The sequence below is a fragment of the Hyperolius riggenbachi genome, chromosome 12 (genome assembly GCF_040937935.1).
Source record: "Hyperolius riggenbachi isolate aHypRig1 chromosome 12, aHypRig1.pri, whole genome shotgun sequence".
Classification (NCBI taxonomy): domain Eukaryota; kingdom Metazoa; phylum Chordata; class Amphibia; order Anura; family Hyperoliidae; genus Hyperolius; species Hyperolius riggenbachi.
In genome coordinates, this window is record NC_090657.1 from 85,444,023 (window position 1) to 85,470,223 (window position 26,201).

Below are 26,201 nucleotides of genomic sequence, written 5' to 3' on the forward strand. Positions count from 1 at the left end.
GCACTTGTATATTTATGGCTGGATCATCTTCCATAATAGCTAGTAGCACCCATTTCTGCAGTATGAAGGCTTTCATACTGAGGCCTCTGAAAGGGAGCAGATACTCCCTGTGCTGTTATAGAACACTAATACAAATGTGACATTGGTTTTTAGCGTTAATGCTTCTAGTTCTGTCAAATACCTCATATAGCTTAAGTCACAGTATATATGTGGTAAGGAAAATACTAAAAGATCAAATGCAAGAGCATAATCTTTACTCTCAATATCGTTTGAAATGTTCTTTATGCAATTATATACATTTTGGAAGCAGTTAATAAATAGGCCAGACGTGTGTGTGGCTGGAAGTCATGACCTCAAAATGTTGTTGTCATGTCATCAAGTAGCTGAGTTGAGGGTGAGCAACAGAGGTAATACACGGCTCTTCCCCCTCGAATGTCCAGTTAGGAACTGAGCATTTAGTAACTGCTTAAATGGATGTTTGAAGTGTACATAGTACCGTAGGTCTGATACACAGAGGCTCTTCTGAGCTGGAAAACAAGTATACCGGAGCTGAAGAAAAGAAAAAAAAAAAAAAATTATACATACCTGTGACTTCCTCCAGCCCCATCCCCCTTGTCCTCCACTGTCTGCAGCTATAGAAAGAGCACACTTCCCTTACGTCAGACCGGCCCCGACTGACTGAAGTGTGCTCTTTGTGTAGCTGCAGACAGCGGACGATGGTGGTATGTGAGCGATCCGAGCTTATGGGGCTGGAGGAAGGTAGGCATGTATAAAAAAAAAACAAAAAAAAACCTACAGCTCTGGTTTCCTTTAAGGGCTACAGCAAGCCTGGCTTAGTTTTTCTATTAGGTACCACATTTTTTTTTATTTTATGCATGCCAGACCTAAACTGGTCACATGCAGAAATTACGGTACTTATCCGTTAGCCGGGCGCATCCGGCAGGTGGCGACAAAACTCCACCAGAGTTACATCTTTCCCTACTATCCATGTCGGCCTGGAGGGGGAATAGTAATTAGCGCCACCTGCCGGATGCGCCCGGCTAACGGATAAGTACCGAAATTACACCTGGGAACTTTCTGTAACCAATCCAGCAAAACGTGTCTCTCTTATGCTGGGAATACACGGTTCGTTTTTGCCTTCGTTTAAACCTTCGATTCGTTCGGTAAACGAATCGAGTGTTGAAAACGTATGTGAAAATAGTCATAATCTCATTATAGTTTCGATTAATAGACCCCAAAAACGAACGACTAGTGATCGAACATGTTTGATATTATCTCTCTTTATCCATCTAATCGAGCCATTGGTAGGCTTGATGGCTGTTCAGATCGATTATATATTCGTTTATGCTAGTCCGTCCCTGTAAAAAGGGATTTTCGTTTCGTTTCTTTGCAGCCTTCGATCATTGGAAAAACGAAACCATCAGAATCGGAAAAAAAAACGAACCCGTGGGTGGTGATATTAACCGTATGACTGATTATTTCGGGATCGAAAAGGACAAAAGGCACAATCGAAACGAAGGTTTAAACGAAGGCAAAAACGAACCGTGTATTCCCAGCATTATGCTGGGAATAAATCATGAGTTTTTTCCACAGATAGATGGCTGGACAGATAATTTCCGCCAGGTTCGTTCTGATTTGGAACGGTTTCTGATCGATTCTCATAGAATTGAATGGAAAAACTAATTGTGTATTCCCAGCATTACAACCATTGCTCACATGACTGTTACTTCACTAACCTTTTATCAATTCTAATTATGAGCCCAAAAAAAAAATGCTAATGTTTTGCCATTAAACAGCAGTAATTTAGAGATCCAGGCAAGGTTTGCTAGATCACATACCATAATTTCTTTATTGTCCCCAACCTTGGAGAACAAAGACCAGATCCTGTCTGACATCATTACTACGATTGGTTAATGAAATGCTGATATTTGATGCAACTACTGTGCACATTTTATGTACCTTGGATGGTTGGTTGAGCAGCATAAAATTGGAATATTTTTCATGAACTAATTAACTTTTCAGCTGTTTAAGTAAAAAGTTCTCACAGCAGGTCTGTGCGTGTGACAGCATCTTCACGCTAGCTGATCCACTAACCTTTCAGCATCCTTCGCCATTGTCTGATATAACCCAGGCAAAGGTTGCATATAGTCTTTTGCCACCTAATATGGTAAAAAAAAAAAATTCTCAGCAAGTTTAGGCTATAGGTTTTCGGCTTTACTTACAGTGTGTAATGATGCCCAGGAGAACTTTAGGCTCACAGTGGCCTCATTCAAAACATATGCTTAAAGTGAGCCCGAGGTGAGAGGGATATGGAGGCTGCCATATGTATTTCCTTTTTAAACAATACCAGTTGCCTGGCAGCCCTGCTGATCTATTTGGCTTCAGTAGTGTCTGAATCACACCAGAAACAAGCATGCAGCTAATCTTGTCAAATCTGACAATGATGTCAGAAACACCTGATCTGCTGCATGCTTGTTCAGGGTCTATGGCTGAAAGTATTAGAGGCAGAGGGTCAGCAGGGCTGCCAGGCAACTGGTATTGCTTAAAAGGAAATAAATATGGCAGCCTCCATATCACTTTCACCTCCGGTTCGCTTTAAGTTGCCTCCAATGACTGCCTGAGTGATCTTGATATAAGAATGTCTTTCGCTGTCACAACACTTCCAATCAGAAGCATTTATGTGAACTGCTGGGAAGTCCTCATTTCAGAATGGCTTTCCTTTGAACATTACAACTCTTGTTTGCTTTGTTTTGGACTGCATGGCTGTTTAGAATAAGTTCTTATGTAGAGTAGATGTATGTTTATGATTTAGAATAAGCACTTTAAACTTCACAATGTGATGTACAAATTCAACTGGTTATGCTAAAATGATTTATTAAAAATCAGACATGAAATACGTGAGTGGTGTGTTTGTGGGAGGAGGGGAAGACTTGCCTAAGAAAAGGGAAGGCTCTAGATCCCATAGAGCAGGCATGTCCAAAGTCCGGGCCGGGAGCAAATGTGGCTCACCTATCCTTTTCTGGTGGCACCCAATGCACTCTACGGTTGATAATTCCATGCGGCCCGCAGGCTATAGCTGCCACATGCAGGGGTCACAGTATGTTGCCGCTCTGCCATAAAGCCTTTCCAGTCCTCTCATTCCACCACTGCCCTCCAGTGAGGTTATCCAACTTGAATGTTGGAAAATGCCTTTGGGACTCATCAGAAAGCTGCAGAAGTATAAAGCTGAAGTCAACCAAGTTCTTGGAGACTCCCAGAGCTCAGATCCACTTTAAACTTATAGAAGTTGTTAAATAAAATTAAGACTGGACAGGGGCTGTAAATGGGGATTTGTGCCGCTATGGGGATCTGGTTAACCCGAACTGCAGACTAGCTAAAATAGGAGGGGTACAACCTCTGATTCAACAAAGTTAGGGCTGAAACTGGTCGCCTGTATTGATCAGACTAGCTGCAAGACGTCGGACCATTGTGGTCGTCTGGGTGCACGTCTAAGGGTGAGAGATATCGGGATGAACAATAAAACCCCCTTCGCTGTTCCCCCTTGAGTATAAATGCCCCCAGTCTGTGCACTTAAACATTACCTGTCCTATGTCGCCCACTGCGTACTGCCCATCACTCTTCTGCTTCTTCCTCTTCTATTTGCGCTCCACATGCTAAACGTCGGTGGCGTGTGAGGCACAAATGGGAGAGGAGGAAGCAAAAGACTGTTGAGCATCATAGAAAAAGGTAATGAATCAGCGCCCACACAGGGGGTACACTAGGGGGCAGCGGTGGTTGCGGCCTATGCTGAAATCAGCCTGCAGTGTATGGGCAGCCAACTGATCTCTCTTCAGCCAAAGATCTGTCTCTTGGTTGAATCTGCCTATTGCTAGATGTATGGGTTCCTTCAGGGTGCAAACAAATTTGAATTTTTTTTTACTATTAGTTTTAATGTGGTTCAGTGACAAGTAGGCAGGGCCAGATTTTTTTTTTTAATTAAGGTAGGGACAAGCTTAGAAGCAGCTAGTGATGAAGCTGAATCCGACCACCTGTGCTGCTGCTTCCTCACCATCATGTGACTCATGACTAACCAGAGACACTTGACTAGCGCCAAGAAAAAGTCATCTCTGTACTGCAGCAGAAGTCAAGGCATCGCAGAAAACCTGTAAAAACTCCACATTGGGGCCGGGCGTCACTTACACGGCATATGAAGGTACAAGTAATGGGTTTTGGATACCACTATAATCCCAGTTATTTCAGCATAGTGTACATTTATCAGTTTTGAATCAGCATAAAGGTGATGCAGGGTGCGGCCTCTAAGGAAAGGCAGAGTTTAGAGCAGTGTTTCTCAACATTTTATTGGTATGGACCCCTTTTTAAACCCTGTACTCACTAAGTACGCCCTAGCATAGTAAACATTATCACAAGTACCCCTTGACAAATATATATTGAAATCATAGAACATGATAATTGGTTCGAAACAATTTCCAAGCATTTACTATTGCTTTTAATTAGCTAAAATACTAATTTGGGGTTGTTTAAATAAGACTTATTTTCTAAAACTCTAAATTTGTTACTCTTCATTAAGTATATCAAGCCAGAGTACCTTCTGGAACCATCAGAAGTACTCCCTGGGGTACGCGTACCACACATTGAAAACCTGGACTTCTATGCTTCCGAGGGAGAGAGGTCCAGCCCCAGGAATAGGCAGCCTACCGTAACTGAGGGGTAATAGGTGCAATTTACCTCAGAGAAGCATCTTGGGGAGAGCTGACAGACTGAGAACTGCTGATACTCAATACAGATGCTGCCCCAGGCTGCTTATTCATTAGTTAAAACACATTTTTATTGATGGTAATCCTTCCAACTGCGCACAACAAAGTGAAAAAAAGGTACATTTTTATCTGTACACAGCCGCTATTTTCTTCTATCGTGCTGGTGAGCAGACTGGTAAAAACTGGAACCAGCAGTAAAGCATAACGGTCCATATGAAAGTCACTTAAGTGTATAAACACAAGTCTATGCGTATAACCTTACTGTTCTTCATTCACAGCATACCGGTATTGTAGTTGTTAATTCTCCTCTGCCATAGAGGTGGCCTCTGCAGGCTGAGGGTCTTGGGGAACCTCCGGGGTTTCTTTGTAGCTGCTGGACTGTGAGGTAGAGCTGTTCTTCTCAAGAATTGCTTTCAGCGTGGCTAAGGGAGCACTAGTACGGATGCCTGTAGGGTCAAAATGGGTCCGGCTCACCTGGAATCCAGCTTCTGAGAGATACTGCAAGATTTTATTCAATCTAACGAAGAAAAAACTAATTAGTAAGCATCTAGGTTTAACCTTAAAGCAAACCTGTATTATAAAAAAAAAAAAAAAAAAAAAAAGCTGCCCAAGCAAAGGGAAGCCAGTGGACAGTCTTGAGGCTTCTAATATCATTATTTAGTATTTATATAGCGCAGACATGTCTCTCAGAGGGGTTCCCAATCTAATACCTACCATAGTCATTTGTCTATACATGTATCGTAGTTTAAGGCCAATTTAGGGGGAAGCCAATTAACATCTGTATGTTTTTGGGATGTGCCCGGAGTAAAGGGGCCCATACACTGGTCGATTTCAGCCATCGATCAATCAGAAATCGTTTCTATCGAATAAGATAATCGATCGATTTTCAGCCGATGGAAGATGGGAAGCCTCTGGACTAGCCAAAAGCTTTAGGGCCCATTTCCACTAGCGCGGAAACCGGACCGAATCCGCAGAGTTTCCCCGCATGCAAATCGGTCGGGGAAACTCTGCCATAGGAAATAATTGCCCCGGCGGCCAAATCGCTTGCCCTAGCAATTCGGCCAGCATTACCCTCAGTTTTTGCGTGGGAGGCAGCGAATCCCATAGCCGTGCATAGCGTGGCTTCTGGGATTCGTCTGTGTACCCGCAGACCCGGAAGTGCAGCCGCGCGGGGTGGCTAGTGGAAACGGACCCTCACTCAGATTCAAGACTAGAAAGAAAATGCAACTTGAAGAGGAACTCCAGTGAAAATAATGTAATAAAAAAAAGTGCTTCATTTTTACAATAATTATGTATAAATGATTTAGTCAGTGTTTGCTCATTGTAAAATCTTTTAAATCCCTGACTTACATTCTGACATTACATGGTGACATTTTTTACTGTTGGCAGGTGATGTAGCTGCTGCATGCTTTTTTTGGCAGTTGGAAACAGCCATTTCCCACAATGCAGCAAGGTTCACAGACAAGAAACTGCCAAGAGTACGTACTCAGAATTTTTTTTTGTGGGAGGAGTTTCACCACAATATCAGCCATACAGCACCCCCTGATGGTCTGTTTGTGAAAAGGAATAGATTTCTCATGTAAAGGGGGGGGGGAGGGGAGAGGGGTATCAGCTACTGATTGGGATAAAGTTCAATTCTTGGTCAGAGTTTCTCTTTAAAGCTCATGGCCAGCTTCTCTGGTCACGGATATGGAAAGGTAATTTTTATGACATTACATTGACAAACATTTGTGCAGTAATGGTACTTATTTACTGCAAATGTTCCACAAGAAATGAATTTCACTTCATGCTTGCCAGTGTAAAGGTTTTAAAAACAAAACAATAAAAAAAAACAACTGTCTACTCCACAAAGTTTTAAAACTTACTTTGGTATGTTTAATCCTCCGATTGTATGCCTGTGAATGCTGTAATAAAATGGAGGATGCTCTGCTCGAGAATCGGCCTTCAGACGCTTGGTCACCTGTGTGTTTATGTCTTGCCTTTTTCTTTTGCCTGAGAAGCAACAAGACTTTTAGGGTGGAAACTCACATCTCCAATCACAGCTCAAATGTGTGACAGGCAGACAGACAATTAAGGAAACATTGATACAGGATGATTTATAGAAAAATGTACTGGTATTTTACCTGGGTCTGACAGCACGTCTGTCCCTGGAATTTTTATAAAAATACCACTTTCTTCTGCAAGAGAGAAAATGTAACCGATCACATTCTCCACACAGATAATCCGAGGAAACACTAGACAGGAATGAAAAATCTGCCACAAGTTATCTGTCTGATGTACAAGTCTCAAGTACTGAAAGAAGAAATGTGCCAATCACAGCCTCCACTCACATTCCAGCTGTAGTTTTTCTATAAGTGGAATCTTCTGGAACATAAAATTACAAAACAAAAATGTGCCCCACATCCTACAGAATCCAGTGGCTGCACAGGATACTTGTCATTATTAAAGGACAACTGAAGCTAGAGGGAAATGGAGGCTGCCATATTTATTTCCTTTTAAAAAGAAAACCCGAGGTGGAGTTCTGACAATGCTATCCGCATACAGAGGCTGGGTCTGCCTATACTGCTCAACCTCTGTTGCTATCCAGATCCCCCCCTGCACTCTGCTAACCCCCATATATCACAGTCGCAGCGGGCTGTGTTTGTCTCTGTACTGTCAGTCTCGGCGCTCCCCCCGCCTCCTGCATAGCTCCGGTCCCCGCCCGCGTCCCTTCCCTCCCCGCTGATTGGAGGGAAGGGATGCGGGCGGGGACCAGAGCTATGCAGGAGGCGGGGGGGGGGGGCGCCGAGACTGAAAGTAGATAGGTAAACACAGCCCGCACAGCGCGGCTGTGATTTATGGGGGATAGAGCGCAGGGGGAACTTAAGGTGGATCTGGATAGCAACAGAGGCTGGGCTGTATAGGCAGACCCAGCCTCTGTATGCGGATAGCATTGTCAGAACCCCTCCTCGGGTTCTCTCTAAGCAATACCAGTGGTATGGCTGTCCTGCTAATCCTCTGCCTCGAATACTTTTAGCCATGGACCCTGAACACCGTTCCCATTCATTGATTTAAGTCCCTGTTACAAAGACCGATGGCTTCTATGAGAAGCCGCGATCTTTCTAAAGAGAAAAAAAAAAAAGTTTTACATCCTCCCTTCACTTCCTGTAGGCGTGATCGCTTGCTTACAGGACAGAAAAAATGACTGAGGCCATCTTGTGGCTAAAAAGTAAAACCTCTACATAATTTATTTTTTTTATTAAAACACAAATTACATTTAAAATTAACGGTTTACCTCCCACGCTCCACAAAATACCCCCCAAAAAATAAAAAAATTACAAAATGTACCACCCAAAGAAAGCCTAATTGGTGACGTAAAAAACAAGATATAGATCATTTCAATGTGATAAGCAGTGAACGTTATTGACTAATGAGTGGGAGGTGAAAATTGCTCAGATGCATAAGGTGAAACACCGAAGGCTGAAGTGGTTAAGTAATTGCCAATCTATGAGACACCATTCAATTTCATGAAAATATCCATCACTCCCGATCAAATTTCCCAATTTTATTTCTGATATTTCAGATTTAGGCTAATTTCACACCAGGACGTTGCGTTAGAGGGGGCGTTAAGGTCGCATAACGTCCCCCTAACTCAACGCCTGGTGGTGCTGGATCTGGACGTCAGAGTGAGCCGCGTTGTGCAGCTCACTCTGGCGTCAGTGATGCCGTGATGCGCACTCTTGTGCGCATGCGGCATCACGTGGTCCCGCCGGCCAATCGCCGCACAGAGCGGCCGCTCCAGGAAGTAAACACTGCACGTCACAACGTGCAGTGCATATTAATTAGCCATGTGCCCAGGGCCGGGCCGAGGCATAGGCTGGAGAGGCTCCAGCCTCAGGGCGCAGTGTAGGAGGGGGCGCATAATTCATTCAGCTGTCATTCCTAATTGTGTTTGAAGCATAAATAAATAAGAAAAGGGGATACATAGCAGTGGCTGCAAGCCAGATAACTAGATATTAAGGTGGTGGGGAGGTTGTGGGCCCTGTAGAACCTCTTAGTCTAATAGCAATCAGTGTGTGACGGCTGGGGTGGCAGGGATGGAGGGGCGCACTTTAGAGTCTCAGCCTTGGGTGCTGGAGGACCTTGTCCCGCCTCTGCATGTGCCTGGCCGCTCTCTGCTCCTCCACAAGATTACTGAGCATGTGCAAGCAGTCTAACGCGGCTCAGCCGCGTCTAAAGTACTGCATGCAGTACGTTGTCTTGTGACGCAGCGTTACACTGTAACGCAACGTGGGCACTGTGAACAGCCCCATTGATTTTTCATTACTGTGCGGTGGGCTGCGTTACAGGCTGCTCTAACGTGTGCCTGTGACGTCCCACTGTGAAACCAGCCTTAGCGAACAAAATTGAAGACTAGGGGTGGTGGTCAGAGGGACTCCTACATCACAGGAAAATGTAGCACTACCTTACTGGCACTAGACAATTATAGGTCATTACATCTAACACAAAACTATGATGCGTCACTTCCGGACAGTGGGAGGAGTCATGCAGGTAATTCATGAAGAATCCAAAACTGCTGGTTTACAGGATGCCTTACATTTCATAGATTACTTTGCCCTTTTATACAGATGTTTCAGTGCCTGCAAGAATGTAAAGGATTTGCATGGCTCCACCCACTATGCTGGAAGGATTATTTTTAACTGCATACTGGAAGGTATGACCTGCCATTACCTCCTGTGTTAAAGTTTACCCAAGGCAAAACTAATGGAAAAAAACCTGGGATACCTACCTACGACGAGAGAAACCTCTGGATCCTCCTGGAGACAACAGTTGCTGTGCATGGGCAGGACACATGAAACATTTCTGACAAGAACTTGCCCTATGTTATCGTAGCCGCACTCCCCACTGTGTACGAGTGTGCATGGGCAGTAAGCCAGAGTCTCTGGTCTATGAGCGTATTAGTGCTTGTGCACAATGGGGAGCAAACACTTCTAAAATGGGGAGCTAACTTCAAAAAGGTCTCAGGCAGCGGTGGTGGTGGTGGTCTGAAGAAGGACACAGGAAACCTCCGGAGGATCCAGAGAATTCCCTCTTCATAAAGTATCACTTTATTTTTTAATTAGGTTTGCCTTGAGTTGGCTTTTTGGACACCTGAGGTGAAAATAAACTGATGAGGATGAACAAGTGTATCTATCCTCTTACTCCTAAAATGCCTTTTTTAAATATCTTCGTTTTATTTTATGATCAAATCTAATTTTTAAGTTTTTACAGCTCCATTGTCTCTGCTCAATGACACATTCATCGAAGTATGCCAGAGCTAAAATGTATGAATGATTGACCCTTTTTTATCTCCTTCCTGCTCTCAGAAGCCATTTTCTGACAGAAATTTGTTTTTATGGCTGTAATTCCTTAGTGAGGGTTATGCTATAATCTGTCCTGGACAGAAACGGACACTTCCATACCTGATATTTAAATTTTCAGGCAAAGAAGGAAAAAAATGAGCACAGCATAGTTATTTGTGTGTCTGGCACTGTACATAGACATATCTATCTCATCAGGTCACGTCACCTCGGATGTCCTTTAAGAAGACAATGCTCTACTATGCAGCGCTTTTAACAGAGGTCTTTTGGGGTTTTTTTTCTCCCCAGAGGTGCTCCATAACAAGGCATTTCCGTGACTGGAAAACAACTCACCTTGGCTGTATTGGCTGGGCTGAGCAGAGAACTGTTTGAGAGTTGTGCATTCACATTCACATATTAGTGTCTTCAGCAGTGCCTGGATTTCCCCAATGTCTCGTGACACTGCTTCAGAATGCATTCTCCTGAGGAAACCCGAACTGAACAGGGAGCCAGACCTGACAACCACAAGAACAACTGCTTACAAATATTCTGCGAGAGAAAGTGTCACCATACAGTGGAAACTGAAGCGAAAACAAAACTTATGATAATATGTGTAGTTCGAATAAACAGTAGCAAAGTAAAGAGTCATTTTTATTTTCAGTTGACTTATTTTTTTATAACACTGAATCATTCACTCATACCGTATTTTTCGGACTATAAGACGCTCCTGACCATAAGACGCACCCAGGTTTAGAGGACAAAAACCAGGGGAAAAAAATGTATATACTAAACCTGGTGCAGCCATGGTGCAGGGGTATCTTGTGGATTATGCCCCCTTTGTACCTCTTGTGTATCCCTGTGTCCTCCTCTGCCCCCCTTGTGTCCTCCTGCGTCCCCATGTGTCCTCCCCTTAGGACCTTTGTGTCCCCCTGTGTCCTCCTCCTCTGCATGGGCACAGTACAGGGAGTCTCCGACATTGCAGTGGTTTAGAGGTTCATATTGGCAGACGTTCACAAGTCAGGAACTTCCTGCATTTGGACTATAAGACGCAGTGCCTTTTTTTCCCCACTTTTGCTGACCCAAGTTGGGTTGGAGAGCTCAGAGGAGCTCTTTTCCTAACTCTTCTTATATCTCTTTTCTTTGCTACTAATGTTCTATTTCTTAGCTGTACTAGACATAAAATTCATTATCTCATACGTTTATTTTCACTTCAGATTCCCTTTAACTGTGAGTGCACAAGTTGTACGACCGTTTGAATCAATGCTGAAGTCACAAGAAAAGCCTTGTACATTATACTGAATGTAAAGCTTCTTCATCTCCTTAGCGGTGTCTGAACTGCACACCAGAAACAAATATGCTGTCAGTGTGGACAGGTTTCAGTCACAGCAAAAGATCTGCATACTCATTCCGGATCTATGGCTTTAACCTCCCTGGTGTTCAATAACCCAGGATTTCTGTGCAAGAAGTGATCTAATTCATTTTCATAACTTTTTTTTTTCCTGTAACTTGCCAAAAATGTGTCACGCAAGGGTCTAGTATACAATGCAGGAGAGAATTGACATTTATGCACGTCAATACTGTCCACTGCATATTTTGCATTGACGTTTATATACATCAATACCGCCAGGGAGGTTAACCACTTAAGTATCAGACCAGAGACCGTGGGTACAAGCAACGGCGGATACCCGACAAATAGCCGCAATCGCCGCACACTGGGAACCTGGGCCACCCACTCTCCTGTCTCTATGAAGGCAGAGTTCCTGTGAGCCGGTCAGGAGCCGCTTTCATTGGCTCCTTACCCTACCTATCAATGTAAGCCAATGGGAGCGGCTTACATTGAAAGACAGGGCCAGGAGCCAATTAAATCGGCTCCTGACCCGCTCAAAGGGCTCTGCCATCTTAGAGACAGGCAGAGCCAGTGAGATGCGGCGAGAGACATTGGATTGAGCGGCGCGATCGGCGGGGGAACGACGGAAACGGCGGATGCGCGCAGCGGCGGCTAATTGAAATCTAAACCCTTCCAGCCAGGTGCCCACCAAAACGGGGCGTAGATTTCAATTAGCTCGGTCCGAAAGTAGTTAAATGACACTTCAGCTGAAAGTGATATGGAGGCTGACATTTATTATTTCCTTTTTAACCAATACCGGTTTGCCTGGCAGTCCCACTGATCTCTTTGGCTGTACTAATGTCTGAATCACACACCTGAAATAAGCATGTGGCTAACCCAGTCAGAAACACCAGATCTGCATGTTTGTTCAGGGTCTATGGCTAAAAGTATTAGAAGCATAGGATCTGAACAACAGACAGGCAACGGATAATGATTTTTGAACAAAAACAGTGCTCATTCTCACCTGACAAGCACGGATCGGCTCAGGGAACTTCTATCCCCTGCCACCAATCCCCCCCCCCCCCCCCATCTCCGGGATCATCGGGATTGCGGTCTTCCGCCCACATGAACGCACGCACAGCCCCGCAAACAGAACGGATGGGAGTCTTGAATCCCTGCTGCTGTAGCCACAGCAGCCGTGGATGTGAGACTAGTAGTTAAAGAAGTATTTCACCATTTGAGCAATCCTTGTCCTATTTTACTTAAACCTTGCAGCCCAGCAATCAGGAGCAGCAGCTTGGTGGAGAGAAAATCAAATGCATTTCATGGTGCAGCCTTCAGAACTAGTTGGATTGTCTACTGTTTCTTCTGCGCCTTTCACCTCAAGAAACTGCTTCTCCATGGGAGACCCGGAGGTGACACAATCTTTAGATACAAGGCGTTTGTTATACAGATTTCAGTTATAACTAGATGGTGTAGTTTCTGAATAAACCACATGATGTTGGCTTGAAAACCCTAGAGAGATCATGCCCAGTCCCCCTGGTGAATAGAAAGTATATAAAGTCTGGAGAACCTGGGTTAAAACTGAGAGAACTGTAGCAGTTCAAATGTTCTCATAAATCAAAGAAATCTGATTGGCTGTTTTTGGCTCCTTCCATTTTTCCAAATTTGCATCCAGTCACCCATTGACCTACAGTGCCAAGTTTGAAGACCCTGGCATTAACAGTGTTAAACAATTTAAATATTTACCGGTACATTGAATATCAATAGGTGAAATTTAATTGCCAGTTTTAAGCTCCATCCAGTTTTCTTAATTTTAACCCCAGTCACAGTCTGTGCCAAGTTTGGGTCCTCTGGCTTTAAAACTGTGAGAATGGCAGCCTTTGAAAGTTTGACATTGAAGTCAAAATGTGAAAAGAAGTCTAATACTGTGGCTCCACCCACTTTTCCTAAATGTTGACCACAGTAATCCAGGGAGTAATAGTGCTAAGTTCAGGACATTTGGTATTTAAAGGACCACTAGCATGCAAAAGTGTTACATTTAACCTTTTCCGGACTGCCTGCATTAGATTCTACGCCGCACTTGTGGCTGTTCTAGTCTGATGACAACGGCAGAGGCAGGGGGGGGGGGGGTGTAAGAAGAGGATCCACTCACCTCCCTGGCGCCCCCTCTGCTCTGGCCGGCATCTCCGCTCCCAATGACGCTCAGTTCCGGGTCCCGGCTTGATGACATCATTAGCAGGATTAGGAGTAGAGATGCCGGCCGGAGAAGAGGGGGCTACTGCGGCTCATCGCTGGAGCCAGAGTAAAACGAGCCATAAATCACTTTTCTTCCACGTTGCTGTCACTTACAGTAGAGGGTACAACTCAGACAGCACCGAAAGGTTTTGGACCAGCTTATCTCCTCATGGGGGGATTCTCAGCATGGCCTTTATTCTTTACAAAGATATTCCTTGCAGAAGATTTATACAAACATGCTGGCTAGCCTCTTTGCACACATTTTTGGCAGCTGGACGGAGCAACTGCCATTCACTAAGTGCTTTTGAAAAAAGATAAAACACTGAGAACACCCCATGAGGAGATGAGCCGGTCCAAAAGCTGTAAGTTGTCAGATTTCTACAACCTACTGTAAGTCACAGCAACATATGAGAAAAGTAATTTATAGCACATTTTACTCTGGGAGAAAGGAGAAATATATTTCTTATTTGTATAGGTTTACATGTACTTTACATTTTTATGATTTTCGTGATAGTGGTCCTTACCCTGTCATAATAGCTTATCGCTTATTAAGGCACAAGCAGCCTAGTCCGCTATGAGGCAAAGAAGTGTAACTGTAGGAGTAGTGTACAGAAAATGGGGGGCAGTGAATAAGAAGAAGCGGAAGAATAATAATAAGCTGGAATAATCAAAGAACAATATGTTGACCTTTCAAGCAAACATAATAAGCAGAATAATAATAATAAGCTGAAACACAATTGAAGAACAATATGTTGCCCTTTCAAGCCAATATAATAATAAGAAGACGTGGAAGAATAATAAGCTCAATTTATCGAAGAACAATATGTTGGCCTTTTAAGTCAGCATAATTATATTTATGGACTTCTGAGGAATCTGGGTGAATAGATTCATTTTGTAAAAGTGCTTAATGTATTTCAGAATGGAGATCTAACCAATAATGCAATATACTGTATATAGTCGCGTATAAGCCTAATTTTTCAGCACAAAAAAAACGTGCTGAAAAGTTTCCGCCTCGGCTTATATGCAGGTCAGAGCAGGTTGAGCAGAATGGATGGTGGAGCAGGTTTTGTTAGTGGCAAAGGAGCGTAAGAATCGTGCACTAGTGATGCTGCTCTTGCCAGCTGGCTTGAGGAGCGGGGCGTGCAAGCGGGGCAATAATTAGGGACTCTTGCTGTGTGACAATCGCGTTGTCTCATATTTAGGACACCATTTCGTGCCATCTTAAGACACAGCTTTATCACCCTTGGGGCACATCTGGCTATGGGGGCTGACTAGTACTGGGGGCACATCTGGCTACTCTGGAGGGGGATTATACGCAAGTCAATCACTTTTTCCTGGTTTCTGTAGGAAAAGTGGGTACTTCAACTTATACGCAGGTCAGCTTCTATGCGAGTATGTACGGTACTCAAATTTAAATTTTAGTCCTATTTTAAGATACTGTGCATACTGGTAATGGGGTTGCTCCAGCACCACCCCTTCACCAGTATGCACAGTACACCCTGTTACTCAGTGTCTATACAGACCATAAACTTATTCAAAATGAGAGGGCACAGAAAGTACACTACTGCAGAAAAAAAAAAATCCAACATGGCTGATTCAGAGGACAATAGAGGACATAAGGCCAATAGGCCAGCATCCAAAATCTCTATTAGTAATCACTTTGAGTGATCGAAGTCTAATGTTTCTAAGTAGCTTTTAAAATAATGGCTTTATCTAGTTATAGTGCAAAATACAATGACTATACAGTTTACCAGGAGTAGTAACCTACAGCAACTAGATTTCACCGAACAAAGATTAAGCGTTCACACTTATCCATGTGAATTCCACATGCGATTTTCTGCAATTTTTGCATGTAAGACAAAGACAGTTGCTAACTTCTTTAAAAGACCACTAGAGCAAAAAACAAAGCAAGCAGTTAAAATCTGACAGAACCGACAGGTTTTAGACTAGTCCATCTCAAGGGGATTCTCAGGGTTTTCTTTGTTTTCAAAAGCATTTCCTGATTGGCAATTGCTACGTCTAACTGCCAAAATAGTAAGATACCAGCCAGCCTACCTACCTACTCACTTGTACAGTAGAAATCCCAGAGAAGCCCCCATGAGGAGATGGACTACTCCAAAATCTGTCATTTGATTTTAATGGCTTACTTTTTTCGTTGTAATGGTCCTTTAAATACCCCCCCCCCCCTCCCCCCAGCGGTATGATTATTTCCGGATTTCAAGGACCTTTTTAAAAAGGTTTCAGACTCAAAAATCCTGAAAACTCATGCTGCCAGAATGCTAGCAGCAGCCCCTGCGTTCACGCACCTCCCTAGCCTCCAGTGCTGCAATTTAACCTCAGTCCTCCAGGAGGCGCTGTAACTCTGTAGTGAGATCAGGGGCAGCGATCTCAGAGTGATTTAGAGCCTCGGAGGTCAGGAAGAACGGCAACCAACACCTGGATTCCACGGAAGGGAAGTAAAAGCACCCGCTGCACGCTGTACTCTGCATAGAGCTCCCAGTGGCTAGCCTGAGCATAGCTCGGGATTATCACCAGGAAGGTTAACACATCTTAGCATGCTAATGCATCATATTAACAATAATTCCTCACTTCTGTAGCTGTTTATAATACCACTGCTGTTATTTTTACAAGCTGCTAAAGTGCTATGGTGGCTTTTCATTCCAGCGGGTTTTGCTTTAACTAAAAATTATATCGGTTGATGCCACAGGCACATTCAGCCAATGAAACTTACCATACTGGTCCTAGCAGGACTGCTGATCTACCCGGCATACTTTCATGGCAATCACAAGGCAGCTGATTATATGGATTTTCTAAAACATAAAAAGGAGGTTCAATTTATTTAAATGTAATTTATTTAATAAAAAACAACATACATTTCACACATACTATGAACTAAAGACTTTAGGGGTAGTCACAGTGATGTCTAGGAGAACTTATGGAGAAGCATGTGGTCAGTTTGGTCAGGTGATATATATGCAAGTGCTGCTAGAGGAAGTCTTTTCATGCAGCCCTTTTGTCTGTGACTGTCCCAAGGTTTTGTTTAATTAGCAAGGAACAAAGGATTTCCTGTCACAGGCAGATCACAGCTAAAGGTGCCCATACACTCGTCAGATTGGCAGCAGATAGATAAGAAATGCATCTGATGATCTATCTGATGCGTTTTTAGAACATTTTTTACCAGGATAGAATTCCAACAGATTTCAGTTTGAAATCTATTGAAATTCAATCTGATGGCATTTTTTTGCCATCAGATTTCCATTAAGGCCAATGCAAACTGATAAGCAATCTCTTCAGATCGACCTAAATTTTCCACCCTGCAAGTTCGATGGAAATCCATCGAAATCGATCGAAATCGACCATCGGATTGGCCAACCGATTTGCAATCGATCAATCGATCGATCGATCGGGATCGATCGGTCGGCCAGAAAATCGGCTGAGTGTATGGGCTGCTTAAGTGTGAGCCTGCCATTTGGAAATTATACCATTTGGTGAGCCCCAGCAAAGTGAGCTTCCCTCACAGCAAGGGCTCAGACTCCCCGCAGCCATGTAGACAGCTTAGAAATACATGGAGGTTTATTTTTAGCCGGTTTAACCACTTCAGCACCACAGGGTTTTTTGCTTAAAAACCAGAGCAATTTTCACATTTCAGCGCTCCTCCCATTCACCAATAACTTTATTGCTACTCATCAGATGTAAATGATCTATATCTTGTTTTTTTTGCCACAAATTATGCTTTGTGAGGGTGATATTTGCTTTTAGTAATTATGCTATTATCTGTGCATTTTAAACGGAAAAATTAGAAAAAAAAAGAAAAAAATACACTATTTCTCCATTTCCATGCACTATAGTTTTCAAATAAACAATGCTACCATAGGTAAAACCCACACATTGTATTTGCTAATTTGTCCTGGTTATCTCAACATTTGAATAATGTTCCTAGTACAATGTATGGCGATAATATATTAGTTTCTGGTTTGTGTTTTTTGTTTTCTCATTGTACTCTATCAGTAATTAAAAGCCCTTATCTTCATCATTAACAGTAATACACTCTCATGGCATACATATTTTAAAAGCTAAGTCCCTAGGGTAACTATGTATTCTCTTTTCAATGCTGTCACTTTTGTTTTTTTTTACAAGTATTTATTTAGAGGTATAGAGTACATGAAAATAACAGTTTTATTGCTTTTCATTCAGTTTTCCGGTAAAAAAAAAAATCACATGACTTAGCCCTCAGTTGTCAAACAACACAAAATCTATTCTCTCACTTGTCACAGTTAAAATGATACCCTATATACATAATCAGATCGCTTATTGGGCATACAGAACACTGTTTACCACAAGTACGCCTATCTACTCCCCTGAGCTTCAAGTAAAGTTTTGTGGGGAGTAGATAAGCGTAGCAAGGGAGGTAAAGTGGTTAAGGAATACCGTTCATATGAAAGGTATGAAAGTTATCTCATTCTGCTGGTCCGGATCTGGTGAATATTTTAATATTAAATTGAGGCCACTGACATACCCAGAACCCGAGGTATTCTGCTACTTCGTAAGCGGGCATGCAAAAGCACCCAAGTTTGATGTCATATGAACTGGCATATCCTGAGGAATATGAATCTGTGACTATTATGTGTGTGCAGGAAGTGTAAGCGGAGATATGAAAACTGTCATATTTGGTGGGCACTAGAAACCCACCCAGGAGGTTAACCGCACCCTGTCCAGCCCCTCGGCTGAACCTGAGACCCCACCCAAAATTGTGGATTATTCAAAAGTGTTTGCCAGTGCATCCTCCTTCATTCCTCCAATTCCATCTGCATGGGAGCCTGCTGCTCCTTTGAGGAAGAGTAGCGGCCATCTTGTCTGAACTTTGGCTCCTGAACTGCAACAAAGAACTGCACGTGTTTTCCCAGAAGTATCCGTATTTTCTTCCCTTTTTATTTTTCATACTGCGCTACGATTGTCTCCATAATTGTTGATTTTAATGATCTTCTGTATATATTAATTATTTATATTGCATTTATAATAACGACTTTATAAAAAGTAATTTTATTTGTTCAGCTACACCAGCTATTCAGCCGCACAAACTGAACTCTAGCTTCTGAAGAGTCGCTACTATTGTTGATAGCTAGATGAAATAGAGTGTGTTTAACCATTTTACCTGCAGGTATTAGTCTCAGTTTAGTTAGGACTCCTACCCTTCGGTAGCAGTGGTGGCAGTTATACCCTGAAATAGTGGGTAAATTGTATTACCGTAACTCACAAGCTCCCTTCTAGTTGATCTGCTGCCAAAATCCCAGCGGTTTCTGCGCACCGATTGCGACCACAGCTTGCATGGTCTGTGTGCTGAAACCAATTGGAAGGCATTGTGCGGTCCGGCCACTAGAGGGCTTGTGACAGCATAGTTCTAACTTACCTACTGGAACATTAATGTGTTCCTTACGGCAGACTCACATAAGCGGCACTTGCAGACCAGCAAAGCACTGGTGTAGTGTTGCTCAGTGAGGGAGTTCCAACAACTGCATTACAATTTGTTAAAAATGCAGAATTCAGAGTGAAACACCAACAATGTTCACAGAGGGGACCAGATTACGGCTATAACGGCGCTCAGTGACTAAGTAAATAATAATTTGAACATTTGTATAGCGCTTTTCTCCTGTTGGACTCAAAGCGCTCAAGAGCTGCAGCCACTAAGGACACGCTCAAGAGGCCACCCTGCAGTGTTAGGGAGTCTTGCCTTGAACTCCTTACTGAATAGGTACTGACCCTAGCTAGGATTCGAACCCTGGTCTCCCATGTCAAAGGCGGTGCCTTTATCCATTACACTATCCAGCCACTCAAGCGTTGATAGCCAGAGCTCAAATTACCCAAAGAACTAGGTAATTCGGATGCCGGCAACAGCGTGGATGATGGTGTAGTGTTGGAGCCATGCACGAGCAAGTCACAGATGACAGGCTATTCTTTCAGTAATCAGGCAACAGCTTACACAGAAAGTCTAGGTCTCATTGGCTGGTGCTTTTGAGGTAATACATGCAGGCCCAGAGTAGTGTGCAAATGGTAAGCAGGTTACAAATGGCTGCCAGCCCTCCGACCACGGCTCATGGGTCTCCGACTGACGTATAACATATGATCCCACCCACTTTTACTATAGCCAGATACAGAATGCTGAAGGGGCCAAAAACAGGTTCACTATAACAGAAGCTTTATTATACCCGGGTTTACTATGCCAGGCATTACTCCCATATACTTTTAATGGTGCTTGGCCGGGACCTGGACATATTGTTTACTACCCTCTTTCCCTGAAATTAAGACATCCCCTGAAAGTAAGCCCTAGTAGGAATTTTGAGCATACTCAAAATATATGCCCTACCCTGAAAGTAAGCCCTAGCGGCAGTAAGGGGGAAAAATATGGAAACTTGTATTATTACTGGAGCCCATAGTCTTGTGGGCAAGTAGACACAGGACACAGGAGGACAGGGGATAGGAGGAGGACACAGGTACAGAGAGGGACACCAGGGGAAACGAAAGGTACAAAGGGGAAAAAGTGGTACACAAGAGGTGGATCCAGTAGAGGAAAAGGTGGCACAGTGGGGAAGTCAGGAGGACACACAGCACAGGAACTTGTGTGTTCATAGAAATATGACATCCCCTGAAAATAAGCCCTAACACATCTTTTGGTACAAAAATGAATATAAGACACTGTCTTATTTTCAGGGAAAGATGGGTATACCCAAATGTTTACTATATCAGAGTACTATAATGATGTACTATACAATTTGTTTCACTTACCTTCAAGCATATTTCCTTCCTTCTGGAAGACTCTTTCCTCACACCAGTGACAATGAATAAGGTTATTGATCATCTTTATACTGTCATCAGTTGGCGTCGGACCTCTCAGAACTCGGACAATCACTAGAACAAAATGCTCCAGTGCCACCGACAGCAGGACCTCTATGCCTTTATTGCAGCGAGCAGCCGCTCTGGTGATAGAGAGGACATATAATGATGCGGTCTATAGAACTACACAACATAGCATCAACACGTACATACAGATACCGCTACCTGGCAACAGCAGCCAGCACAACCCGCGCCGCCAGCTCTTTGAAGTACTCTGTCCTGATGATGTTGCAGCCGTAATGGCGTTTCGCTACATGCACAGTCTTGGCGTACAGAGATCCTGTGTCCGTTGAAGTCACAGACAGGATTCCCAAATTTTTCAGATTTCGAAAGGCTGCATCCAAATAGTTCACAGATGTCCCAAAGGGATCCAGGTGTCTGGTACAGAAGAATGAAAAAAAATTAACACCAAGTACTCCTGTCAGAAGCCTTACCCGGTTATAGGAAGGCCACCTTTTGCACAAGCGCTTTCTAAAAGACCAGTATGTTGCATGGTCCGTGTGTCTATCTGGCCTGAGTGCAAGACTTGCAGCATGATTTTAACAGAGTCCTACAGTATACACAGCTTTCAGCCTTCATGACCCAGTGCCTGAGAAGGTATTGCATAAGCCTCCTCCCTCACCTGCCCCAAGCATGTTGGTTTATAGGTCACAGTTTAAGTGCAGTGTCCGTTGTGTATACTGTATGAAGTACGGATCGCACAGAGCAGTGTGCGTAGTGTATACTGTATGAAATGCGTGTTGCACAGAGCAGTGAGTGTATACTGTATGAAGTACATGTTGCACAGTGCAGTGTCCATAGTGTATACTGTATGAAGTGCATATCGCACAGAGCAGTGTCTGTAGTGTATACTGTATGAAGTACGTGTTGCACAGAGCTGTGTGTGTAGTGTATACTGCATGAAGTACGTGTTGCACAGTGCAGTGTCTGTAGTGTATACTGCATGAAGTAGGTGTGGCACAGTGCAGTATCCGTAGAGTATACTGTATAAAGTACATGTCACACAGATCAGTGTCTGTAGTGTATACTGTATGAAGTACGTGTCACACAGACCAGTGTCTGTAGTGTATACTATATGAAGTACATGTCACACAGCTGTGTGTGTAGTGTATACTGTATGAAGTACGTGTTGCACAGTGCAGTGTCTATAGTGTATACTGCATGAAGTACGTGTGGCACAGTGCAGTGTCCGTAGAGTATACTGTATAAAGTACGTGTCACACAGATCAGTGTCTGTAGTGTATACTGTATAAAGTACGTGTCACACAGATCAGTGTCTGTAGTGTATACTGTATGAAGTACGTGTCACACAGATCAGTGTCTGTAGTGTATACTGTATAAAGTACGTGTCACACAGATCAGTGTCTGTAGTGTATACTGTATAAAGTACGTGTCACACAGATCAGTGTCTGTAGTGTATACTGTATAAAGTACGTGTCACACAGATCAGTGTCTGTAGTGTATACTGTATAAAGTACGTGTCACACAGATCAGTGTCTGTAGTGTATACTGTATGAAGTACGTGTCACACAGATCAGTGTCTGTAGTGTATACTGTATGAAGTACGTGTCACACAGATCAGTGTCTGTAGTGTATACTGTATGAAGTATGTGTCACACAGATCAGTGTCTGTAGTGTATACTGTATGAAGTATGTGTCACACAGATCAATGTCTGTAGTGTATACTGTATGAAGTACGAGTCACACAGATCAGTGTCTGTAGTGTATACTGTATGAAGTACGTGTCACACAGATCAGTGTCTGTAGTGTATACTGTATGAAGTATGTGTCACACAGATCAATGTCTGTAGTGTATACTGTATGAAGTATGTGTCACACAGATCAATGTCTGTAGTGTATACTGTATGAAGTACCAGTCACACAGATCAGTGTCTGTAGTGTATACTGTATGAAGTACGAGTCACACAGATCAGTGTCTGTAGTGTATTCTGTATGAAGTATGTGTCACACAGATCAATGTCTGTAGTGTATACTGTATGAAGTATGTGTCACACAGATCAATGTCTGTAGTGTATACTGTATGAAGTACGAGTCACACAGATCAGTGTCTGTAGTGTATACTGTATGAAGTACGAGTCACACAGATCAGTGTCTGTAGTGTATACTGTATGAAGTATGTGTCACACAGATCAATGTCTGTAGTGTATACTGTATGAAGTATGTGTCACACAGATCAATGTCTGTAGTGTATACTGTATGAAGTACGAGTCACACAGATCAGTGTCTGTAGTGTATACTGTATGAAGTACGTGTCACACAGACCAGTTTCTGTAGTGTATACTATATGAAGTATGCGAGACCTACAGTTCAAATGTAGTATCGTTACATATGCAACACATGCAGATTGTTGTTTTAAGGTCATTAAACTAAAAAAAAATTTTTTAAAAAATCCCACCTGCAGGCCAGTTTTCCCTCTGTGATAAATAGGCAGATATAGGCATTCAAAGCAACAAATGTGAAGAACATAATACAACTTACATGAAATCATAGCACCGTGTGTGCATCAAGACGTTAGCGTCCATCTGCGTGACTTCCACTGTGGCCACAAAATCTTCTACATTTTGGTTCTCGGGCAGTTCCTTCTCCTCGCCCCTCATTACCACCTTCATCTGGTTAAGGTGGCAGTTATCCCGAATAATAGCTGTTGCACTGTCACTTATGTCATTAAGTGTGACCTTCACTGAATTCCCAAGGTGCTTTGCCCACTGTAATCCCATGATGCCTAGAAGAGCACAAAAAGTGGCTCAAGGGCTGCAATCATCTCATAATACCTCCAACCACATATCGTCTATGAATGTCTGACTACTAGCTAGAATGGAAGGAAGCCTGGAATGACTGTTCTTCTGATAACATGAGGATATTTGGTAACAGGAACCCAAGAATTATCTACTGTAGAATTACAGGAGAAAGCCATTATAGAGTAAATACACAATTTTCACATCCTTTCCGTAGCACTGATCATTTTCTTCTTTCCAAATGAAAGTATACTTTAAAGCGGACCTGAACTCTTGCACAGAACAGGAGAACACAGAGAAATGCACCCAGTGTGTTTATAGAGAACAGCCCATCTAATTCCCCCTTCTTAGAAAGTAACGAGCTAGTGCAATTTGATCTCCGCCAATTCTAGAGCTCATATGTAAAGACAGGAGTTTAACCGTTTCTATGCTCCCAGCAACCCAGGAAGTAACTACACAGCAGCATCTCTGAAGGTGCTCTAAAAGCTGTAACAGTAAATGTTTTTCTGTAAAATTTATCATGCTGTTGCTTATCTTTTAGAGGAGAGAGGAAGTTCTGAGATCAGGTATGCCTTAAAAAGGCTCTGTAACAAAATTTTCAGCCTTATTTCTTCCTATCCTATAAGTTCCTATGCCTGTTCTAATGTGGTCTGTGTTACTACAGCCTTTCCTAGTTGCACAGTGGCTGTATTATTTCTGTTATATGATCTAATCTTCTTTTCTTTCTCAGCTTTGTCGGCTCAGGCAAGAATGTGCTACTCTGCTTGTGATAGGGAGAAGCTATACACACCCTCTCCATACCCCCTGCAGGCTCTGTATGAGTCACAGACTGAGCTCCTCTGAGCCTATCATACGCCATGTCTTTTGTTTGTAAACACTGCCTAAAACTGGCAATTACAAGCCAAGATTGCAGCAGGGAGTGGAAGAAACAGCACAGAGGGGCCCAGGAGAACATAATGAATAGAATGGTATGCTTTTTATTGTAAGAATTTTAGAGTACAGATTCTCTTTAAAACCCTTTCTACTTTTGCATTAATACCCCCACCCCCCAGCACTTGATTTTTTTCCCCTGTCGTGCTGGCCGGGGAGGGGGTTAACAGAGGGGTGATCACAAAATTGAAGTGGTGGCAGTGATATGGGGATTCTGTACCTCCTCTCTCTAGGACAGCCTTTCTCAACCTCTTTACCCTGGAGGAATCCTGCAAATAACTTTTGGATCTCAAGGAACCCCTGCATGTATTTTGCAGGTGGCATAGTCTTTAAAAGTAGGTGAGGCTGTTTATTTCACTACCCCCTATTACACTGCCCCTCATTATACTGTCTTCTTATTCTAGTGCTTTCTATTAATGTGCTCATTATTATTCTGATACTCCTATTATAATGTGCTCTATTATACTTACCCCACGATGGGGGAAAATCCCAAGGAACCCCTACAAAGTACTCAGGGAACCCTGGTTGAGAAAGCCTGTTCTAGGGAGAGGGCTGACGCCAGCTCATGCTCTGTAGCTCTACCCCCTTGCATGTGCACTTGCGTAAATTTTGTTTTTTACCTGGTGCTGCTTGGGTTTTATCTGGCAACAGCACCATCTAGTGGAAGGAGTAAAAGGCCAATGGTGGATATAGGATTGCAAAAGGTTAACGTCAATGTGACTGAATTCTTAGAGCCGTAAAAAATGGTAATTCAAAATGGGATGAACCATTTCTTTTTGTAGTCCCTGTACATTTTTGGGGATAACGAAGAAATCGTTGTACATTTTTACATAAAGTCTCCCTCGGGCACTCCTGTTCTCTCCCTCATCCCAAAAACATACAGATAGGTTAATTGGTCCATCATATTAAAGTGGCCCTAGACTACATTGGGAACATAAGACAATAAGGGACTATGGTAGGATTAGACTGTGAGCTTCTCTGAGGGACAGATACTGACAAGACTACATACACTTTTTGAAAGCACTGAGGAAGATGTCACTGCCATATTAACAATAATAATAATAATAATAATAATAATAATAATAAAAAACTACAGAAGTAAATTGTGTACCTGTTGCACTAAATGCATCCAGACATTCCAAAGGTTTCCGCTCTTCAGTCAAAACCGCCAGTGCACAAAAGATCAGCTGTCTGCAATAAAATAAGACAGGAGCCAATTCCTTACACAAAGGCAATAACATTACCTTATGTAACCATTACGTAACCTTACGTAACCATTACGTTATGACAAGCAACCACACCCATGCGGATATGATCGTTTTACTCCCCCTAAATACAAGCCAAAGGATTTAATGTACAGGTTTGTTGCTGACAGCATTCTTGAGTCTAAGGGAGTAACAATCATCCAGCAGCCTGGCCATCTCAGTCTTTGTCATAGATCTACATTAGAAGCTATTGAGAGGTGAGCTCTGAACTTTTCCCTCTCTCTCTACCACAAATCATGTCTCAGTCCCCTGAGATAGCAGCAGATGCTTTTGGTCTGGAGGTTATAGGATCTCCCATTCATTCTCATCTCAATGTTCTGTTTACTTACTTTTATTTACGACACTCTGCACTTTAACCATTACCCTGCTGAAATATCTGTGGCCAGTTTTAACAACTTTTCTCTTGTACAGTGTGCCTTCAATAGTTAAGATGCATTATATTTCTAGCTCAGTATATATCTACTGATATTTAATAGGTTGGAAGGCTTTTATTATGTTATAATCGTTGCTTCAAATGTTTCATTGCTTTCATTCATATTAGAGTGGTTGCTGCCATATTTATTTCCTTTTAAACAATACCAGTTGCATGGAAATCGTGCTGATCTTTCCGGTCACTAGGGTCTAAATCACACACCTGAAACAAGCATTCAGCTAATCTTGTCAGATGTGTCAGACATTTGATCTGCATGCTTGTTCAGGCTCTATTGCTTAGGCAGGGATCACAC

At 42.9% G+C, this 26,201-nt stretch overlaps 1 protein-coding gene across 2 annotated transcripts in view; it reads right to left on the minus strand.

Annotated features, from left to right (window-relative positions):
- Positions 1-4,800: 4,800 nt before the first annotated feature.
- TRMT1L (tRNA methyltransferase 1 like) overlaps positions 4,801-26,201 on the minus strand; it is a 53,346-nt gene continuing 31,945 nt past the window's right edge. For both annotated transcript variants that reach the window (XM_068262382.1, XM_068262383.1), the window contains exons 10-18: positions 25,323-25,402; positions 23,025-23,268; positions 20,691-20,903; positions 20,418-20,608; positions 16,369-16,447; positions 10,427-10,587; positions 6,878-6,931; positions 6,620-6,746; positions 4,801-5,271 (exon numbers count right to left, since the gene is read on the minus strand). In XM_068262382.1, the coding sequence (XP_068118483.1) occupies positions 5,052-5,271; positions 6,620-6,746; positions 6,878-6,931; positions 10,427-10,587; positions 16,369-16,447; positions 20,418-20,608; positions 20,691-20,903; positions 23,025-23,268; positions 25,323-25,402 (1,369 nt within the window). In that variant the 3' untranslated portion in view covers positions 4,801-5,051. The remainder of the gene's footprint in view (positions 5,272-6,619; positions 6,747-6,877; positions 6,932-10,426; positions 10,588-16,368; positions 16,448-20,417; positions 20,609-20,690; positions 20,904-23,024; positions 23,269-25,322; positions 25,403-26,201) is intronic.